Consider the following 22437-nt stretch of genomic DNA (forward strand, 5'->3'; position numbering starts at 1 on the left):
TACACGACTGCTATTTTCAGGCCCAGGGGTTGTGCTCATTTGCACACCTGGGTAGGCAGTGGGCCAGGTGACCATGATTATACAGCACCTTAGAGCATCAGAGGCTCCCCACCTCTAGCTAGATTCTATCTACTACCCCACCAGGCCCTACCTTGCCCTCTGGGTTTTCATTAGCTGAAGCACATACACAGGATACTGCTCTCCAATGAGGCTTATGGATAGACTCACACCCTCATTAAAGTGCCCATAAACAGAACAGCTTGCAGATAAATTTTTACTAGCTTAACTCAAATTTTACAAATAAACACAGCTGAAAGAATGGCAAAAATGTTGGTTTATTAAGCTGTTTTTCCTCTGCAGGTTCAATTAGTGAGTGCAGTGGGCCTCAGGCCCTTCAATATCCTAATAAGGGAACACATATAATCTCCGGAGACATGGCCAAAAAAGTCTCACAGTGTTTTGTTTATACCTGCCTATCAGGAACTGCGTAACAGTCTGAGAGAGTGAATTTAGTGACATGTAGTTTTCAATTGACAATACTCCATTCTGGCCAGGACATATTGTGCGAGGTATCACTTTAGAATCCTTAATGGATCTTTAGTAAGCGAGAAGGTCTATAAAAATAACTTTATACCTGCATGATTAATGTTTTCTTTGTGATATAGAACATGCAAGAAGCTTTCACTGCAAAGGACATGCCCTCTAGTAGCTGAGCTATTAGGTGCAGAAACTGTCTGCAGGCTTGAAACTTACCTAAACATTTCTAAGTGATGGCCTGAAATAATATTTTGTGTCAGTTCAGAACATTGTATATATCTGGGGTATTTCACTTTGCAGTCCAAGCCTTGTGACTGAAAAGGATCTGATACTGTTGTCTATGACTTGCTGGGAGTCCTTGACTGCAAAGGGAAGATTTATCATAAAACATCCAAAATATATCCTTGCAGACCAAGAGGGAGGGAATAGTTAGTGAAGTAAAAATCCGTTCAGTTTTTTACTAAGCACAACCCTGGGACCAATGGAAAGGGGGGTAGAGTGGGCCGGTGGAAAGGAGTATTGGCACATGATAAGAATCTTTGCCAAAAAGGGTAAACTTTAAAGAAAAAACTGTCCTGGGTCCTACATTTACATATTTATTAAGAATTACAATGGAATTGAAACCATATACTCTCCCTGAAATAAAAACGTGGAACCTTAAACAAAGCAGTGTTGTAATCTAATAAAAACACTGTAATGGGACTGATGACAAGAAACTAGCCTCAGAACCTTCCCTCTAAAAAGAGTTCATGTAAACACTTTATTTCCCTTGGACCAGGCTCTTATAGTGACATGTTCATTCCAGAACCAGGGGCTGGGGGAATGCCGATGCTCCAGAACAATGATTTTAATATTGCAGCCCTTGTTAATTTAGATCCATAGACAGAGAGTTGGCCTGCTCTGAAGGTGGCTGACTCAATCAAGACAGACTATTAAAATGATAGTAATTTTTTTAAAAAAGTTAAATAGCACAAAAGGAAAAAAAAACAACCTTAACCTCACTCTACAAGGTTGAAGAACAGAGTTTAAATTACAAACACTCAACAGGTGGAAAATAATCACAACTTATCTTTTATAACTATATATATATGGCACTTAACAAAAGATTTCAGGACCAAGCATCCAGAAGCAGTAATGGTAAATTAAGTAACGTCTCAGAATTTGGGGCATACAGTGATCTACTTCTGACTTCATTGGAGACGAGTGAGGCAAGTAGCTGGTGCAGCTGGGTCTCGAGCCAGGAAGAACTGACTTTACATCCAGCTTCAGATGCTTATTAGCTATGTGGCCCAGAGCAAATCACTTAACCTTCTGTCTGCCTCACTTTTCTCAACTGTAAAATGGGTTTAATAATTGTATCACTTTAGAATTGTTGTAAAGATCAGATGACATAATGTTTCTAAAGTACTTAGCACAGTACCTTAGCACAGCAGGAACTTAATAAATGCTTTTTTTTTTAAGTAACTAGTTTATCAAATGCCATATTCATACATGCACTGCCTATGTGACCCGTTTGGTAGATGGATCTTCCTGGTTGTTGGTCTGCTACCACACTATAAAGTAAACAATGGCCTTTTTTTGTCTTTATTGCCAAAGATCAACTTTAAGGTGCCTATAGTAACAATGTACTATGAGATAGTAGTATGGTATTATGGAGAGAGTACTGTTCTAGGAGCCAGGAGAGCCTCAAGTCCAAGGATTGCCCCTGACATGGTGTAACAAGTAAGACAGCCTGAGCCTCACTGTCTTCTTCTGGAAAGTGGGAATAATGATGCCTATGAAGTAACTACTAAAGGATTATTATGAAGATTTTTTTAAAAATAGGTGTATAGAACTTTGCAAACTTTAAGTTGCAACATAAATGTCTCCTCTAATGCTTAACATGTTAATGCTTTCAAAAATTTTGGGAGGGTGAAAGAGAGGCATGAATACAGAGGTTTTAATTAGAATTTCTTTTTAATAGAATGATTAGATGAGAGAGAAAGAGTCAAAACAGTGGATAAAGAGATGGCCTTCAAGTCAGAAGCCCTAAGTTGAAATCCTGCCTTTGAAACCTAAGACAAGCCAATAAATTTCTCTTTAAGGCATCCATTGAAGAGCAGGTACCAATCCAAATTGGTAAAGAGAGTTTATTCTTGATTCCTATATATCAATGAAATCATAGATCAATAAAAATAAAAGCAGTAGTGGGGGAAGAAATGAGGTAGGGTAAAAAGGGCAACTTTTATAAAATAGGATAATGCAACATTGTTAAACCTGGTTCCAATGAGAGAGAAGAGAAAGTGAGCTGAACTGACAGGCACACACAAGTCATACTGATACTGGCTATTTACAAGCAACTAGAGTAAAAACAAAAAATGTCATAACTATATAAGACATTTTCTCCCTGGTCCTCTTCCTTTGATCTTTTCCCCAGTGCTACTGGTCAGCATAACAGCATAAGGGAGCAGCCAGAGAGGGATAGAGAAAGACAGAGAGACAAGGAGAGAGAGAGAGGGAGAGAAACAGAGACAGAGGGGGAGAGAGACAGTGACAAAGGACAGAGGAGAGAGGGACAGAGGGAGAGAGACAGAGAGAGGAGAGAGGACAGAGAGGACGGGGGGAGAGAGAGAGAGAGAGACAGGGAGAGAGGGAGAGAGACAGAGAGACAAAAGTAAAAGTTTGCTACCCTGCATAAATGACTGACTCTAAAGTTATCCAGGCAAGATGAGCAGTAACTATACTGTGAGAACTTTAGCCAGCTACATGTTGTTATTCCATCAGTAGTTAACAGAGTTCTCTCCAAAACAAGGTTCCATATCATTTCAGAATCTAGGCAGACTGAGCAAAGCTGAAGTTCCTAATTACTAGCAGATTTATCTCAGAAGAGAAGAGAGCAAGGCAAAGGAAAAAAAGACTGAAGGCAGTGCTAGGGATAAGAAAGAAGACTGGAAGGTTTTCAGAGAACCAGATATTTGAATATTCGCAGGAATAAGAAAATATAACCAATTCCCAATAGGTTTTCAAGGCAATTTCCCTTATACGGTGTCTTATTTGAGAGGTAGGGTATGCAAAAAGTACTAACCCCATTGTATAGATACAGATACTAAAGCTCAGACATATTAGAGGACTTGCCAGGAAATACAATAATGCACCAAGAGACTTATTCTGTCTACATAAGACATACCTTTTCCTTAAAGTTTTACTTAGCTCAGAGATTTTTACTAGCAAAAGAGTTCACTTAACACCATGTAAGAAGTGGTCCAAGGAAGTAAGCAATATTTAATTACAGTCAGAAGGGAAATGCTGTAACTGAAAGGTTCTACCACTTTGGGCGCCAAATAGAAAAACTTACTCCACCTGCTTTGACAAGCACTCTTATACTGATCAAGGATTCATAAAGAGAGAGATAATTAGGAACTCTTGCAAAAAATAAAGGGATGGAGAGACTGTAGAAATGGAGCTTCAGAGATGTTTTTGTCATGTGGATGTCACTTTAATAAGGGATCCTGCTGCACGCTGAGCTAACTGGAAACACTTGTCTCCCAAATCGACTTTATTTGGTGCTTTTACAAACGAGTTCTTCTTCTGAAGACTATCCTTCTGAGAATAGATGAGAAGAAGTCATTCAATGACATCCTTCAAATATGGACAGGACAAGTAGATTTATCATAATTTTTTAAAGGTCCAAGTAATAATCCCCATGAAAAGTGATACCTGACCCATTCTTCACTAATATGATCATTAAAAAAAGACAAGAATTTCAAAATGTAAAACTTTTTAAGATTCTTTCCTCAAAGACAGACCAATTCAAACACTGACTTAGAGCTATGGGAAGTCTTTCAACCTGGAAGGACCATCCTTGCTACAAGATTATCCAAGCTCAGGACAGGGGAAAGAGAAGTAGAGGGAGGGACCAAATCAGCCAGAAAGAGAATGATTCCACCTGAGGGTGAGAGAAGATTGTGAGTGGCACATATGGCTTTAAATGATGAATTCAGGGAAATAAACAGGTTTTTGTAGGCAAGCTTGGGGAGAGCTTTTTAGAGCTGAGGTCTAGTCAAGTAATACTTACTATTGGTGTCATTGCTATAATCCCAAGCTTCCACAAGCAGAGTGTAGGATCTCTGTAAAACAGACAAAAAAAAAATTAATGTAGTGACCCCAATGGTTGGGAATGTTTGACTGAGTTTCATAATATTCCTAACTGCCTCTTTCCCACAAACGCCAATTAAAAGTCAAAAGTCCACCTGAAAATGGCATTTATAATCAGTTTAGATTGTTCCTGTTTTAAATTTAAACTAAGCAACAGATTTTTACTGAAGACAAACTCTCCTAACCCCTTAAGCTACCTTATCCAGAATGATAAACAGGACCTTTCACCTTCCTGAGCTCATTATTGTCATCACTAATGCATCTCATGGGCTTAATCAGGAAATGCCACCTTGCTATAGACTGACACTTGGTATACAGTTTTCCCAAATGTGCTGGGCTCTAACTGTAGCACATAAGAAAAGCAGACAATGAATTTATTCTAAGCTAACCAGGTATTTGCCCAGGGAGAAAAAAAAAATCCCCACACGGTGAATAGTAGGGGCATTGCTAAGATTACACACCGAACCCTGGCTGGGCAATCTCGAGAGACCTTTTTTCCTTTTCAGCACCCCTTTGAAAGCTATGTCTGTGCTAGACCATCACTGCTCCCACAAGTATCAGGTAACTAAAGGAAAGGACTGATGAATCTTGGAACTAAGAAGGGAGGGGTTGGTGGAAAAGAGAGACTTTGTGAAACAAAGCCTGCAATGGGGGTGGAGTGGGGTGGGGGGGAAGGGGAGAGGTGAATATGGGGAGGGGGGAAAGAAAACTGTAAACCTATGGGTCACATTAATAGATGAAACTATCTGTCAATGGAATCTAACATTCTAATTATAATCATGAGCATCCACCAACTAGACAGACTCCTTGGAAACTGGAAATGTGCCAGCTATTATATGGAAGGTACCTTTTATCTCTGGCTCTAAAACTGAAGAAAAGCAAGGAGGAAAGAAGGGAAAAGAAAGAAGTAGGGAGAGAGGTCCCTAAACCCCAATCCATTAGCAAATTCCCACCTTTACTTCAATCTGGTTAAATCTTTACTTGTGACTCCACTATAAGGTCAGAGTCACAAAACTCCAGGCTTAAATAAACTTTCTTCTATTTTGGTACTAGGGAAGTGTGTGTATTTGGAGGGAGAGAGGAGAGAATTTTAAATTCTCTGAATCACAGGTACTAGTTTATTTATGCAACACATACTTGCTCTGCCCCAGTTAGCTATCAACCGTTTGTGATAGTGGAATATATCAATGAAATATTATTTTACTAGAAACCAACAATGATTTAAGTAGGAAAAGTAAACACCTGGAAGGTATGGGCAGAAAGCTAACTAAGATTATTTCTTAGTTAGCCTTATTTCTCACGACATGACACAGCATGTAGTCTTTTGAATGGAAATCTATTTAGTGATAGGCATTGTCTTGGAATATGGCCTAAATATGTTTCATTTTCAAAGATGACTGGGATTCCATTTCCTTCACTGATAACTGTGGGAAAATGCTTAGAAAAGTAAGCAAAGCTAGGCATGCTGAGGCATGGCCTCACCTCTTATGTGGTGGCTATCAGTCAAGACTATTTGTTGTTGTTGTTAATATTTTATTAGTGAAAGTTACACCTTATTTAAAGCCTCTTAAAATTTCTCAGGATTTCCTACAAGATCACAGGACTCTTTCTTAGAGCAGGAACAATTTGCGATTTCAATAGTCAACTGAGGAAAAGGTTCAAGCCTGAAAAATAAAATTTAGGCACTAAAATGTGTCTTCTAGTGCTATAATTAGCCCCTCCATTTGCTGCCAATATGGCTTGCTACCTGTGCCCTTCCCCTTCCCCTTCACAATGTGGATGTAATTAATCTTTTGATTAAAGACAATGATACTAAAAGTTTTAACAGACTTGCACCAGCTTTAAAAGTAAGATCTTTACCAATATTTTTAAAGCCAAAAAGATAGACAACAATTGGTTGATGTAGTAGGCTCACTTTGCAGCTATTAATATTCAAAGTATTTTCCTTTAGGTCTCACGTAATAAGCACGTGGGAGATCCAGTTCGTAGTCTACCTAGCTTTCTAAGCAAGTTACAGGATTTAGTTCTTAAGAGTTGTTTACCAACACCTCCCTACCCTAAGGAAAGGGGATGGCAAAAACCTGTGGTAGTAACATCCTCCCATAGGAGACATAAGAATTTTTCAAACAAATGGCTAAGTTTTGCTTTTGTGTGTGAAAATATCTTTTTTCTCCACTTTCACTACGAAAAATTTTTTTTAATCTTACTCTTATATCACTGCCATGTAATGGCTTTAGTTAAATATGGGGCTCAAGAAACCCCAGAATTTGAAAGAAAGGGTGGTTGGGTTTTTTGTTTTTCTACTCCCTTCCTCCAATAGCCCCCTTTCCTCTCACTTTCCTTGGGGTTCAGTTCAGACCTTCCATGTCTGTCACCTGGTCTACAGTAAGTTTCCTCATTTGGACTCCCCACCTTCAGTCTCTACCCCCATTATCTTCAACATTACTGCCAAATTGCTATTCCAAAAACATAGGACTAGCCATACCACTCTCCTACTCAAGAAGCTTCCAAGAATAAATACAGACTTTTGTTGGGCATTTTAAAGTCCTTCATAATCTGCTTCCAACTTGCCTTTCTAGAATGATTTCACGTCATTTGATTCTCTAATTCTAGACTCCAGCCAAACTGCCCCATTTCTTGCTTCTCATACACAATATTTCATCAACCATCTCTTTGCTTTCTGCACAGGCTGCACCTCATCCCACCCTACCCCCATCTCCCCAGGCTGGGAAGATGCCAAGAATCCCTAGTTCCTTTAAGGTTCAGCTCATGTGTCACCTCTTATCCCAGGATTTTCCTGATCTGCCCTTCCCCCTATCTCACCAGTTGTCGGTGCTCTCCCCTTTCTAAATCACTTGAATATGTTTTTATCATTACTTATCAGTGAAAATGTTTCCCCAACCCCTCCCCCAATCAAGGAAAACCAAGGATTTTCATTTTTGTATCCCCACCTACTAACACAGTGTCTGTAACATAGTAGGCATTAAATACTTGTTGAACTGATCACTCATACACACATTGAGACAAAACAAAACTTTTTTCTCGGGTTACTATTATCATAGAATGTGGCTGTTGGAAAGGTGTATTCCTCTCCCAAAATCCATAAGCTTTGAGTAATCTATGCACCTCATGGGGTATAGGAAGGGCTTCCCACCCTCCCTCTTCATCTGTTCCCCTCCCCCTCCTCTCTCTCTCTCTCTCTCTCTCTCTCTCTCTCTCTCTCTCTCTCTCTCTCTCTCTCTCTCTCTCTTCCCCCCCCCCCCCCTCCTCTCCTCTCTCCTCTCTAGATCAACAACTAAGATATCTTAGGAATGACTACTAAGGTTAAGGAAGTTTGATTTTTCCCATGCCCACCCCTGACCTCTGCCCATCCCCAAATATACACTGGGACACAAAAATTCCAGATCAACTACCTTGTTCCATCAAAGCAAGGTCCTGGGCCACAAATCTGCAGTGAACTATGATAAAGTCACACTCAATTAGGCACTGTAAATCTGATCTGGACCAGAAAGCAGATTCTAGGGGCCAAAGCAGATTTTAAAAGAAACATCCAGCAAGTAGTATGTAAATGTTCAAACCTTAGTAGTTTAATGAGTACCCCAGGGGGAAGGGAACCCACCCTACCCTTAAATACCGCACATTAAAGCTATGGAAATAAAGGAACATTACTCGTAGCAGAAAGTGAAGTTCAACTGTTAGAAGGGCCATCCTCATAATACTTAGGAATTTTAGAACCCTTCCACCTCCAAAAACACAATAATTATTGACACATTCATCATGTGCTAAACAGCAAATTAAATCTTCACCTCTTACAAGTCCCTATTCCTCTAGAGCCAGATTGGACTGGGGCTGAAACACTCAATTGTGGTTCTGTCTTACTAGGATTTCCTTTATCCTACCTCCAAATCAACCCAAGGGCTATAGAGTGGGGCCTGCCTCCCCATTATCTGGAAACAATAGCCTAGAGGCAAAGCTAGGGTAGTTTTTAATTTCTGAATAGATTTGCAAAGTGAATGGTAATCACCTCTCCAGTAGTGAAGTGAGTTTTTTTAGGATCCCTTTTATAACACTAAAGTTGCAGGAACATTTGTTAAAGTACCTATGAAGTACAGAAGCAGTTGCTTGAGAGTAGATAGAGTTTTGTTAGAGGGAATTCTTCCTCCTCCAAATCCACAAGAAACCAGTAATAAATTAACATAAAGGTCCAGAGGACTTAGTACAGTCTTTGAGAAATGAGAAAAGCCCAGCTTTTGTAAACCTCCAAAACACAGACTGAGAAGTATCCCTGATGAAGGTAAAGCCTGCCTAGTCACCAACTACAATCCTTGGACCAACCAGGTCATTCCTCTGTGACAAAACTCAGAAATGTACAAATCTTTGCTCCCTGATGGTGGACATGGCACTGTAGATCAGGCACAATCAGACATCACAAAATTTCAGTTTCTTGGCACTAGTAAGCACTTCATTGACACTTTGGGGAAGGGGACATAAAAAAAAAAAGGGATTGTATTAAGTACTGTTAAGAGTCAAAAGTTTCCTCTCACCAGCCACAGACAAAACAAAGCTGTGGTGGAGAACTTTAACACTGCTTCCCCCCCCCCCAACCCCATCCCCCATCCCTTGCCAAAATGATGGACATGAAAAGTACTGATATCCAAACTGTGGGCTTGCTGTAGCCAATAAAACCAGACCCAGCTCTGATCTGGCAAGCCTGTTAGAATAATGAGCATCCTGTGAATACCTAATGGGTTGAAGCTGGCATTGTGTGAAGTCAGTCCCCGGTTTGTCTGGGAGCTGGGCTCTGCTGAGTCTACTGCTGCTTCTCGTTGCTTGTCCTGTATTAGCATTATTTTTGGATGGGCCCCATTATGTTCTGTAATCCTCCCTGCGGTCAATACGACCATGCTATTGTTCCTGGTTAATATTAGGCAGCACTGCTTCTGTCTGGGTGGCCTAGCATGCATTAACCCAACAATGCCTCAAAGATTTCAAATCCATCTTTTTTTTTTTTTTTCTTATTTTAACCTATGGCATGCATCTCAGATTTTAAATAGACGTTTGTGGTTAAAAAGTGATTTCAGCTGTGGTGCGCTGGACATCTCAATGGAACTTTATCTGGTTACAAAGTTATTTTCTCATGAAATCCCACCACAACAGGACCGCCCCCCCCCAAGCCTCCCAATACTATAGACTCAAAAAAAATTACCGTTCTTGCTTCTATCATTATCCCTACCTGTTTAAAAAGCATCCCACTGACAATTAAATGCACCAGTTACAAAAGGGTGGCAAGGTTAATAGATAGAATACCTAGAAGCCAGCCAAGCACAACACTCAGGTTCACATAGAGCAAGCCTGGACAAGAAGCCCTTCTACTTATTTACCAAAAGTGCATAAAAACTGGGTTGAGCTGGTAGAGGACTCGGAATGTTTGACTATTTACAAACCACTTGCAGACACATTTTAAAATTTTCTTCTATATACACCATACCAGTAATGAATGTAATTTACACTGTAAAAACAAGGACCACAGGGCTTCTAAGGGGAAACCAACAGCAAGGTTTCTCTGGCCCTAACTAAAGGCCAAGTTACTGTATTTCTGAATCCTAACTTCCCTATAATTGTCTCCTACCTCCAGAGGGGAATGTGTAAGGGCAACAATCACCTAACTGTTCTTTAAGATGCATTCTATTGGTATTCTGTGAAACGCCAGAGAACTGACATTAGCCCTATATGTAGGCTGTATTTAAGCTTGACCCATGTTTCCAAGTAATGTAATTTCACATATTTTGAAGCAGAGATAACCTGGTAAAAGTCAAATAAGGTTGGAAGCAGTCTTAACAAGGCAATCCACAAAACTAAGTCTTCCCAAATTGATTTTCTGCACATCCAGGGGATTAAGTGGATCATTAGATCAGTTATACTTTCTCCTAAATTGAGACTAATCTTTAAAGCTTAGACAATCAAATTCTGGACATACCACGATTGTCCAATAAATGTCCAGCACTATCATCACACATGCATTCTCAGGCCTCTGTTTGCATTCCTGCTTTAGAATCAGAAAAAAGGGGGAGGTGGGAGAGACAGGCTCTTGTTGCCTTGGCTACTTTTTTGATAACTTTTTTTTTCTCATGCTAAACTCTTTCCCTTTGCCCTTCTGTTGGGGAAGGTCCTGAAGACATTACCATTGGGTATAAAGCTTTCCAGTACTGGATACATTTAAATGCTTCTAGCTAATCTGATTTTCGGTAGTTTGTGCATTTAAGTAGCAATCACTGGTCAGTTCTTTATATATTCTTTGCACATTTCGTTTTGTAGATTTTTTAAAGAAAAACATTCCCCAGTGAATAATTGGTGTGGGGTGGTGGGTTGTAAATTCATTTAATTGATTAGAGGTTTGAATAAGTTGCTAGGAAACAGGGCAACAGACCAACAAGAAGGAAAAGTGAACAGGGAAACTAGCACCTGAGCTAGCAAGGAAAGAAACATAGTAAACTTAATGGCCTTAAAAATGAATGGATTTGACAAGTTCTTCTCCAGACACCTTAGTTCAGTCATCTCAGGGAAGGACAATCAGTAACTTTCTTTGCATTATTTCCCTTATGCCTATGGCTGTTTCCAATGCAAAAATAACGAAAAACAAAACACCTACTTGTTCACACTTGTGTTTTTTAAGGTAGCTGGTTTGGACAAAGCATGTTTAACATCTCTATGCATGTAAAGCATTTTGCCCGGAGCATGCACATGCCCCATGTTTGTAGGCATTGCATTTGTTTGAATACATCCCCATGAAACACTTGACCTGTTTCTGGGAGATGCTAGCTGAAATCTAAAAGGACTGGTTCAGAAACATCAAGTTTATGTGCACACAAGTTACAGAAAGAACATCTGGGGAATAGATCAAGGAACAGAAAGAGGGTAAAATTACTTTAAGATTAAAATTTTGGCAGTCTGTGTTTCTACATAAAGGTCTCCAGAGTGTAGTAGTTGGGTCATTCATTCACGAAATAAGCATGGAGCAGGTCAAAGTTGGCAGCCTCATTGGTACAGAGAGCTCATATTTCAAATGATTTATTCTTAACAATCTAGTAGATCTTTGCAATTGTTTTAAATGCTGGGTCAATGTTATCAATATCTCATAAGGTGTTCAGTCAGGCAAAAAAACGAAACGGCACCTATGTAAAATTTAAATAAAAATATTTCTAAATTTCTTACGTGTATCTCTTCCTAGGGCCAGGCAAGTCCAACCCTAACTAGCTGGATGTCTTCATCAATACAATTTAATGTGTTAATTTTCTGGATATCCAAAAGAAGTTTTTAGGATTGGTACAGGCAATTACAAGATCACAAGTTTAGCACTGCAAGGGACCTGAAAGACCATCTAATCCAACCCACCCCTTAATTTTACAATTAAGAAGGTTGTAAATGGCACTGCTAGGATTTGAAATGGAATCAGTCTTCTAATTCCAAATTTAGCCATCTGTTCCAATACACCATACTGCTTTCCCAACAGATTTTTAATAAGCAACCACTAACTGGGGATCAACATCACTTTCGTGGCACAGTTTAATAAGATTTATTGGTTACAAAATGATTCCCCTTCTTCTTGTTTAATTGAATAAAGGACATTATTGTGAGATGTGATCTCTCTTCCAAAATCATAAACCTGGCTGTTTCTTAAAAAAAAAGAAAAAAAGTTTGCCTGAATCTCAGAGCATGAAGCTTATGATAATTTAAAAAATAGATTACACCATGAAAATTGGGTCAGAGTAATCTAAGCCAAATGAATGTAACAAAATGCTTAGACCAGCCAGTCCAAACTTTTAGTGGGCTTAATATATTAACATTGGAGTGTGTTTTGTATTTCATTTCTTGCTAAATCACTTCTACTTCTTCCTCTGCAGCACTGGAAAACCCTTGTTTGATCAAGGTCATTATCAAAATGAAATTCCTTCACTTACAGAACTTATTCCACTATGTGGCAACTAAGTCAAATTTCTTACAAGAATTCAAAAGTTTCTATTTCATACCCTGAGCAGGTGAACCTAGCCCAGCACTTTCAAGAAATGAAGGCCATCCTTCAAATCTAAAGCCTATTTTATGATTACTGAATCACCATGTTAGGAGAATGATTAAACACCTTGTGTTTCAATCCTAGCAGTGCTAACCACACTTGGAGATTCAAGGGAAACTACCAAACTTTACACTTTCAAATTATGCTTTAAGAAAAATAAACCTCAAGTTTCCCATTTCAAACATCAATCAAGGGAATAAGCATGAAACTTACCTACACTTCCTGAACAATTTTAGGAAGTGTTAGAGAACAACTTTGGGGGGATGGAGTGGAGGGGGAGGGCAAGTGAGAAATAGGAAGGCACAGGTTAAGTGTTTGGAGCTCCTGGAATAAAAAGGAATAATTTCCCTATCTCTAAGCATCCTTCATTTCTAGTCTTTCTCATTTCTATTAAGAACTAGGGTTAGCTCCTCCAGCTTACGATTTCCAAACTTTGGTAGATAAGGTATGCGATGAAGTTAGGTTCTCCATACCAACCACCCAGGCATTACCACCTTCTCAAACAAACCTCATAGCTATCCTTTTTTTAGCTTTACTTTAGTCTTAGTTTATAATTTTGTTGAAACAGGGAACATAAATAGAAGTGTCCTCTTGCCAAATTCCCTGAATTAGTTCCCAAATCCCCCCCAGCCCCATGAAGCTGTGCATTCAAAGTCACAGGATCAGGATGAGGAAGGAGTCTCAGAAGCCATCTAATCCAACCCAGATGAGGCTCAAGGACTTTGTAAGTGACTTGTCCAAGGTCACATACCCTGTTTGCTAAACGTCAGAGGTCGGCTTTGAACACAGTCCCTTTGACTCTTAAAGAACGTCCTCTTTTCAGGCAATACAGTTCTGCTTAAGTCACTCTGAATTCCTGAGCAGAAGAAAATTAGTTTTCAGTGGAATTTCTGCTCAGAGATTTTTCTTTTTCAAAAGGGGGGAGAAAGGGATATCCAGACGAGCCTGCCCTTCAGAAACGTCGAACCCCACAGCAGGAGCAGCACTGAAGCCTCTGGCAGAACTTCAAAGGCCACAGATTTTTATAAAACTCATCCGTTTGATGGCATATTTGATAACAGTTTTATCTTATTTCAAACACACACAAATGAGGGAGCCTGATTACAGTCCCCACAGAGAACACGTGTGTAAGCTACCCTTTGCAGTGCTATCTCCTAAAAATGTGGACTTTATTACTTTCCAGAGGCGGAAGTACACCACCCTGCCCAGGGCGCAGTGCCCCGCTGGTGGGGGTAAATCACAGCTTGAGACTCTCCAGGACCACAGGTAGGCGGCAGCAGAGGGCACGATTCTAGAGCACATGGCTGAATGCATTCTTCCCAGCGACTGAATCCACCCACCACCCAGTGGGGCAGACCCAAACCTTTGCACAGTCCTCTCATTGGTGCCTGGCCAGTCCCAGCCCCTGAGACCCCCTCCCCCCCAGCTTTAAAACCCAAAGTTCCCCACCTCACCGCAGCTTCTAGAGATTTCGGCGTGCCCCTGATAGAGGGTGTAGCGATAATTTTGTCCAAGCCTTCCTTTTGAAGGAGAGACCATTTCGAGTACATCCTTTTGGGAGAAGGGAGGCAACTGCCAAGGCCTGTCGCTTTACCGTGCACGTTTGCACTGGATGGCAGAAAAGAGAAGGACCCACCTCCCTCCCCCCAAAAGTGGGCAGTAAGGAAGTCCCTCGGGGGGCCTTTACTTTAAAGAGAGAGAAAACGCAAGCCCCTCCCTGTCCGCCATAAAAAGAATAAAACTGTTAGGAAGGCAGACCCTTCCCGGACCGGGCCACTTCCCTGGGAGCCGGTCTCCCGAGGATGGCAGAAGGGGGAGGCTCTCGCGGTTCCTCGCAGTGCCTCCCAGAGCACATGGTTCCGGGCTCCACCTCCTCCCTTCTCTGCGGTCTGCACTTAGCAGGGAAGTTTGCAAAACACAGCTGTTCCAAGGAGCCAGAGAACCGCGGAAAACGAAGCCGCACCGCGGAGAGAGGGGAGCAGGGGGCTCGGGGCGAGGGCGGGAAAGGAGCGTCCTTCCTGCCCCTTCCCCAAGCGAACACAAAGCCCGGGGGTCTCCTGGCCCTGCCGCGGTAAAGGGCTGGACGGGGGGCTGCAGAGGAGCTCAGAACCGGGGACGACGAGCCCCGAGCCCCAGGCCGAGAGCTGACAACCCGGTCCTGGCAGGAAAGGCAGGCTCCCTCTCTTCTCCCCTCGCCTACTACCCGCTTCTCCTCCAGTAAGGACACACCCCACCCGCTCACGGAAAGGGGAGGGTGCCCCTTTGGATCGCGCTCCCAGGCCATCACTGCATTCTCCCTTCTCTGGTGCACCAGATTTCAATGGTTAAAAACCCCCGCACTTTGCTGATGAACTCTTGACCTCTCATTTCCTCCGGGGCGGGGGCGAGGGAGGGGAGAGGGAAAGCAGGCATAGCGCGGGACCCAGACCTCATTCCAGCAGACTCTTAAGTGCACAACGTTTTGCACAACTGATGCAGATTTTTCATCTTGCTCAAAGACCCCCGTGCAAACCAGCTAAGTCTTCCCAACTTTGCACGCTCAGGAAGCACGCAAGGCAGTTGCACGGTTATAAATCTCCCTTTCCAACCCCTAGCCGACAGCCCCCTCGGCTCGCCGCCTAGCTCTGCAGGGACTTGGAGCTTTCCATAACTCCCGTGGGGATTTCCGCGAGTCGTTCAGCAAAGATTTCACCACCCTCACTTCCCCACGGGGAGCTGAAAGAGAACACACGCTCAGGGATAGAGACCTTTAAATGCCGCTCGCTAGGGAAACGCAAACAGCAAGAAAGAACTTGGGACTCACCGGCCAGGCGAAACTGAAAGGGAGAACAATCCGGTATCTTTCGCTATTCCGATTCGATTTCAGATTAAAAGTATTCCCTCCGATGACAGGCGTAGATCCCGATCCGAAGCTGCAAGGCCCCCCTGCTGTGACCCGGGACTGATACTCCTTCAGGCAAACTTTAAAGTAAGTAGCACACTCGTCTCTGGTGCATTTTCTATCCTCTGGATTTCGGGAGCCATGGCAGCAATTCCCATTCTGCAATTCCCCATTCAGGTTTTGCATAGATAAGATCTCCAATTCGAACTGTCCCGAGGCCGAGGACACCTGTTAAGTAGCCCCCCAGAGAAAGAGTTCTGAAAAAGTTATCTTGGGCTATTTTTTTTTAATGCGGGGGAGGGGGGAGTGGAGGAAGAGAAGGAAGAAATGGAAATCCCATCCCATGGACAAGACGTGCAACAGCAAAGTTCATAGTGACAACTGTGAAAATACGTTTCCCACTTTTTTTTAAGGATTAAGAAATTGAATACTCTATGAAAAAAAAACACACCACCACACACACATACAACTAAGAAATGAAATTAAAGTGATTGTTTTCCCCAGCCTGGAGACGAGGGGAAAAAGGAGAAGGGCAGGGATTTGTTAGTGCTAGATAAACGTCAAACCAAGAAGGCTGAGAAAGAGAATCTCGACTCCGAGGGAAGGGCAGAGCTGCGGGGCTGCAGGACTCGACTGGGATAAAAGCAAGTTAAGCCCCGCAGTGCACGGGAACCACGTCTGTAGTAAAAGAAACCACCCAAAGGGGAGAAGAGTTTCAATATCTAGGTACGGTATATGTATGTACGTATGCTAAAAAACCACAAAAGGAGCGTATAGTCCTGAAAGGCGAGAAGCAGGCGAGGCGAAGACGGGGAGGCACTGGCAGCAATCCTCCAAGTCCAAGGTGCAAACAGCTTTATTACCCACTCTGGAGAAAGTGACTAACGGGGGGCAGGAGGGGGAAGGGAAGAAGGCGAGGGAGAAAGGAAAGGCCCCCGCACACACACACGGGCACACGCAGCTCCTCCCGTCCCAGCGCAGGACAGCGGCCGTGCAACGTACCTTCACTCGCAAGCATAGCAGCGCGATGATCAGACCTAAAGAGCACTCAGTCCGGACGGGGGCCCGTGGTAAAAGCATCGCCTCGTCCTGGAGCCTCGGCTGCCGGTCGCGGAGACACTGAACGCTGCTGCTGGGGCCGCCGCGTCCCGGCTAATATACTCCACCGATGGGAGCATGCACGGCTGGAAAACAACACCACTTTTCAAAAGCCTTTTCAATAGCGTCCCGGTCCTGAATGCAAAAGAGCCCAGCCTCCTTTTATTATTCTGATTTCTTCGCTTTTTTTTTCTTGCTCTCTCCCCCCTCCTCCTCCTCCTCTTCCTCCTCTCTGGCTGCTCTCTTTTATTATTATGATTATTCGCAGCCTTTTATTCCCTTTCAGATCGGCTGCAGGGAAAAGGGGGGAGGGAGGGAGGGAAGGAAGGGAAAAAAAAAGCCACCGCTTCCTCACAGGTAACACAATAACACGCGCCCGCACCGCGCTCGCCCTCCAGCCTGGCTCACACAGAGAAGAACCCTGAGAGCCCGTCTGGGAGACGGCTTCTAACTCTATCCGACCGCAGCAGGAAGGCGCATGCGCTCCTTATTACTATTCATGAGGGGGCGTGTCCCTCCGGAGACCTCCCGGGCACGCCCACTCCCCCTCCTCCCTTTCTCCCAGGCTGGGAAGGAAGGAGGGGCGGCAGCCGCCGCCGCAACCTCCCTCTGTAGGGGCAAGAGGGGAGGAAAAGAGCCTGGAGAGGGGCGGGTGGGTCGAGACACACCAAAATGGGGCGAGAACACGCAAACGGGAGAAACTGGGTGGAAAAGACGGAGAGGGGTTACTGCTGGCATTGGGGTTGGTGGACTAATTAGGAATGTGTGTAGATACGCGTCTATGTGGATGCCTTCGTTCCTCCCCTTAGCCTTGGCAAGCGCTGCCCTTAGGATCCGCGTGGTGGAGGAGGCGTGACATGTGATCCCACGCGTGGGCTAGAGCTTGGAACGCGCTTCCGGGGGCGGGCGAAGTGGGCCGAGGTGGGGGGCACGTGGCGCCTCAGGTGTGTAAAGCAGGCGGAGAAGCGGGGGGCCGGCTCCCTGTGTGTCCGGAGCCCGGGCGCTGGCTGGGCCCGCGCTTCGGCTTTCCGCCGTGCCGACGCCGGGCTGGTGGGAAGAGCGTGTGGGTCGGGCCCGGCTTCACGCAGCCGGAGCTGGAAAGCTTCCTTCTTCTCTCCCCTCCCTCCCCCTTCGTGCGTCAATTGCGGCTTCTCCCCGGGAGGAGGAGGAGAAGAAGGAGGGAGCTTCCACTCGGAGCGAGCCGCGCACCCCGAGCTCGGCGGGACGGCGCGGGCTGCCCGCGATCCGCCGGGGGGCTGGGGCGGCCGGCCGAGACCACCCGGGCAGCCCCCTTTGCCTGGAATTTCGAAAAAAACGTTCCCCGAGTGTCTGCGATTTCGGGGTCTGCCTTCCTCCGCCGTGGGATCGGAGGTGGCAGAGCCTCTGGCTCGGCAGTCCCTCCCGAGCCGCCCGGCGGCGGCGGCAGCGCCAGGGGGGAGCGGCGGGGCGGGGGAGACCCGCGAGGGGCCAGGGCCTCCCCTCCCCCTCCGCTGCGCTCGTGGGGGCGGGCGGGTAGACTATTCTTAGACGCCGCTTCCCGGGCTTCCCCGCCCGCAGCCGGGCGGGCCGCCTCCCTTCGGCAGTGCGGGGATTGCACCTGCAGGCGGCCTCCGAACTGTTCCGGAGGGGCCGCTCCTGCAAGCCCTCGGGGAAGGCTCGGGCCCGCCCCCCGCAGCTAGGGTGGCGCTGGCCCCGGGCTCGCCGGGGTGCGCGCTCCGGGGGAGGGCTTTTATCTCTTACTCACTCTCCCTCACACGGCCAGGGGCCGCAGTGTAGTCTCCTCCAGCGCTGTCTGCCTCTCAGTTCTCTGCGCAAGTAGGGGAGCGGGCTTTCCTTCCCCGTGGCTGGGGATTTTACACAATCATTCTTTTCCTTTTACATTTTCGAGGAGCTCTGCCGGGGGGCGAGTCCTGGATCATTCCCTGCAAGAGCAGGACGTTTAGGGTTCGGGCCATTTGGGAGGGGAGGGGGGGGTGATCAAAAGTGACATCTTCAGATCCAATTCTCCGCTGCCTGCTCGGCACAACTTCGGTGTTGCTGACTTAGGTCCAGGAGCTTTGGGGGCACAAAGAGGAACCCCCAGACGTGCAGAAGGGATCGTCTGTTGTATGACAGGGGGGTCACGCAGTTAATTTTTGTGTAAAGCTGCAAGCATCCCCAAAGAGCATTCAGTGCCGTCCCACTCATAGCTAGGGTGAGCTACCTGGCCAGCCATCCCCTTCCGTGATCCCAGGAGACAGAGAGGCAGGTGAAGAGTTCTGGGGACTTGGAACTTCAGAAAAACAGCCATTAGGGAAGAATCAATAACTAGCGTTTCTTGGCACTTTGATGTTTTCTGGGGTCTTTTATACATTATCCCAAAGTGTATTCGTTCTCTGTCTCTCTCCCTCCTCCCGCCCCATACACGCATCCTGTTCTATTATGTTGGGTATTGGAAAGAAAATTAGACCTTAACTTTAGAGAGGACAACTAAATATGGATGAATTGGAAATCAATTAACAGTACCTCCTAATTGGCTTTGAAAGTTTTGCTGAGAAACTTCCACAGTTCTCCTGGGAGAGAGAGAGGACTTCTTCCAGACTTGAGTAACTGCCCCTTGTCTTCCCAGACTGTTTCCAGGCAGGTTAGCATTGGAGAGTTAAGTGTTTCTTAGGAGAACTCACTTATTCTCAGTGTTTCTCAGAACCGAGGCATGGCCACCATGAGCAGTTTAGAAGCTACTTTTATCCTCAGTTGCTATGTGTCCACTTGTATTCCATGATCTCGTTTACAGGTATTCTTACTAATGTTCACATAGACATCAACCATGCTCCCCTTCCCTCCTCCTCCCCTTTCAATGTTGGGGTAAATACACTGGATTTTTTCATTCATACATTTGTGTTTGGATATAATAGATACTTCCTAATAAACAACAGAACATCCACTTCCCCTGTGGGGGGGGTGGGGGTGGGGGTGCATATGTGTGTGTGTGTGTGTGTGTGTGTGTGTGTGTTACCTTTGGGAAAAGAGCAAGACTTTTTTTTTCCATCGTGACTTTTCAACAAGGGTTAAAGTGATCTCTTTGTGTCGCTATTAAGACACATGTGCAATTGAGATTCCACACACACCCCAGATTCAAATTTCATGCCCTCTAGCATGTCAGAATGCCCTGCCTGGGCCTGTCACCTTACACACCTCAGGGTGGTACCCACAGAGTTGGCCTTTTAGCTGAATATCCAACATCTCACTGGCTGGAAGAAAGTTGCCCATGCATGGCTGGCAGGGGCTCCCTCTGGCAGGTATTACTACAAGCCCCAACTGGTTTCTCATCATTGAGTTTAGTTCTTCTGACCAGTACTATGACAGAACATCCGCTTCTGGAAGGGTTGAAACTACTCAATGGAAGCAAACCAAGTTGGGTGCTAGGATGTCAAAGGTAAAACTCAGAATCCTTAAGATGCCCTCAGATTTCCAAATGATACCATGTTCCTCCCAGGCAGTATTCCCAGAGCCCAAGAAGGAAAGGGATCCCTGGAAAGGGAAAGGGATAGAAAGGGCATTCATAGAAATTTAAACTGGTACTCCCAGAAGAAGGCATTCATTTTTTCTTTTTTTACCATGACAGGTCATGAACAGAAAATTATTTACAGTTTCTCAAGAACTTTGTTTCCCTCCCTCCTACCTTGAACAGAGGTAAATTCTGTTCCTCCAGGACTAAAGAATGAGGAACCACTGACTTGTGAGAACTTATTCCTTATAGTCCCCCTTTGTTTCTCTATTACTCTGTCCTGAGAGTACTGGAGGAAGGAGGGGAGGGAGTAGGATCTATCAAGGCCACATGTGACCTTCTAGGTCCTTGGGTGCAGACTTTTAACTGAGTCCAAGTTTTATTAAGGGGATTTGTTCTCTGAAGTTTGGATCCTATCAAAGAGTCCAACTTGAGGACCTAGAGTGCTACTTGTGGCCTTGGGGCCACAGGTTCCCCACCCCTGGTCTGTCTCTTCTATCACTATTCTCTCTATGCTGCTTGCTTGCTTCAGGTGTTAGTGTGTCCTGTACCCACTGGTGGTCTCCCTTCAGAGAATAAAGTTTTTAAATGCACAAAATACAAATGATCACAAAAGAAACCAATTATATTGAAACAATATTGAAACAAAATAAATTATATTTATGTGTGTGTTTATATATGTGTATGCATATAAACATATATATATATACACACATTTAAGTTCACATACCTCAGGAACCTCTTTATATTTAGTTCCTTTATTTTGATAGTAACAGTTCATTTTTTTTTTTTTTTAAGATCTACAAAAAATTTTCCTGACAACCACCCCGAAGCTGAGAGGCAATACAAATAACTATTTTACAGATGGGGAAACAAGCAAAGGTTAAGTGACTTTTTTCCCCCCAGGATCACATGAATAGTAATTGATTAAGAAAGACGAGGTCAGAACAACAGAGGAAATATTTTCATTTTGTTTTAGATATCACCAGAGCTTGAGGAAATCATGGATGTCTTTGCAGAACAATCAGACAGTAGCAGTGAAGGAACCAGAGAGGGAAGACCTGTCAGCTCTTCAGTCCTTCCCATATTTGCCTAAGAAGACATCTTTGGATGGGCAGTTTCAGGTGGTATAACAGGGCAAAGCTCATCATGGGAAAAGTAGAATTTTTGTGTGCAGTTCTACCAACCCATTGTTTCTTTTTTTTCTTTCCTCATCAAGAAATTCGGCAGGAAAATCGATGGCCAAGAAATTAAACATAAAAAATCAAGATCTTCAAAGTAATAGCTCCCACGGCAACCATAAGTAGGCCACAAATTTATATATTTATACATTAAAACACAAGCTTAGTTGATTTAGTATTAAAAAAAAATCTTTCATCCACACAAGAGGATTGAATTAATTTTCCTTGGAAACCAGAACCTGAATTTCCTGAATTTTCAATGATAGTTTGGCATTAACCTATTTAGAAGAAATTATTTAGGTTTTGTATTGAGTTCAGTTATTTATGATTGAGTCTCTCTCTGTTTCAGTGTAGTTATGTGTAGCTTAGGGCAACTTTACTTTTTTTTGGAGGTGAGGGATAATAGATTCATAATTTTTTATCCTGTCAGGCAAAACTTTCACAGGAAATGTCCCAAAGAAATGGGCTACAGTGAGCAATGATGAGTTTCTGGGATAAAATGACCATTCTACTTTGGATATCCCTTGGTCCTTGATTAAAACCAAAAAATAGTCTCGATTTCTTAACAGTTCATCAGACTAAAATGAAATCTGTCTTACCAAAAAATAATCTTACTGAAAAAAATGCTTATCTTTTAGCCTTGGGCTTGCAATGCTAATTCTTACTTACATAGTAACTTAAGGCTTACAGTGTCCTTTCCTTACAAAATGCCTGCCAGTTTTGTCATGGAGTCATAAACTGAGAGAGGTAAAGAACCTTAGAAGTCAGCTAGTTCCCTTATTTTATAGATGAAGAAACCGAACCTGAGAATCTGAATGACTAGCTGAAGGTCATCTAAGTGGTAAGTGATATGTCCTCTAACTTCAGTCCCAGCATCCTCTCCACAGAACAATGATTATGTGTTATTTTTATCCCTGTTTAAAAGAAGGTAACTGAGACAGGGTAAATTACTTTCTCGGAGTCACATAGCTAGTGTCAAAATATGGAACCCAAGTCTCCAGAAGTTTATTGTGTTCTCTCCTTCATCACACCATTTCTTGAAATTGCT

The 22437-nt window shown here is 43.8% G+C and overlaps 1 protein-coding gene across 2 annotated transcripts in view; it reads right to left on the bottom strand.

The window, feature by feature from the left end:
* Positions 1–17190, bottom strand: part of JAG1 (jagged canonical Notch ligand 1) — a 40250-nt gene extending 23060 nt beyond the window's left edge. The window contains exons 1-3 of one of the 2 annotated variants that reach the window (XM_072634454.1): positions 16626–17190; positions 15546–15851; positions 4592–4643 (exon numbers count right to left, since the gene is read on the bottom strand). In XM_072634454.1, the coding sequence (XP_072490555.1) occupies positions 4592–4643; positions 15546–15851; positions 16626–16703 (436 nt within the window). In that variant the 5' untranslated portion in view covers positions 16704–17190. Of the gene's footprint in view, positions 1–4591; positions 4644–14191; positions 14342–15545; positions 15852–16625 lie in introns of those variants that run through there. The other variant, XM_072634455.1, reaches the window with a different exon arrangement.
* Between the last annotated feature and the right edge of the window lie 5247 nt (positions 17191–22437).

The sequence above is a fragment of the Notamacropus eugenii genome, chromosome 1 (assembly GCF_028372415.1).
Source record: "Notamacropus eugenii isolate mMacEug1 chromosome 1, mMacEug1.pri_v2, whole genome shotgun sequence".
NCBI classification, from domain to species: domain Eukaryota; kingdom Metazoa; phylum Chordata; class Mammalia; order Diprotodontia; family Macropodidae; genus Notamacropus; species Notamacropus eugenii.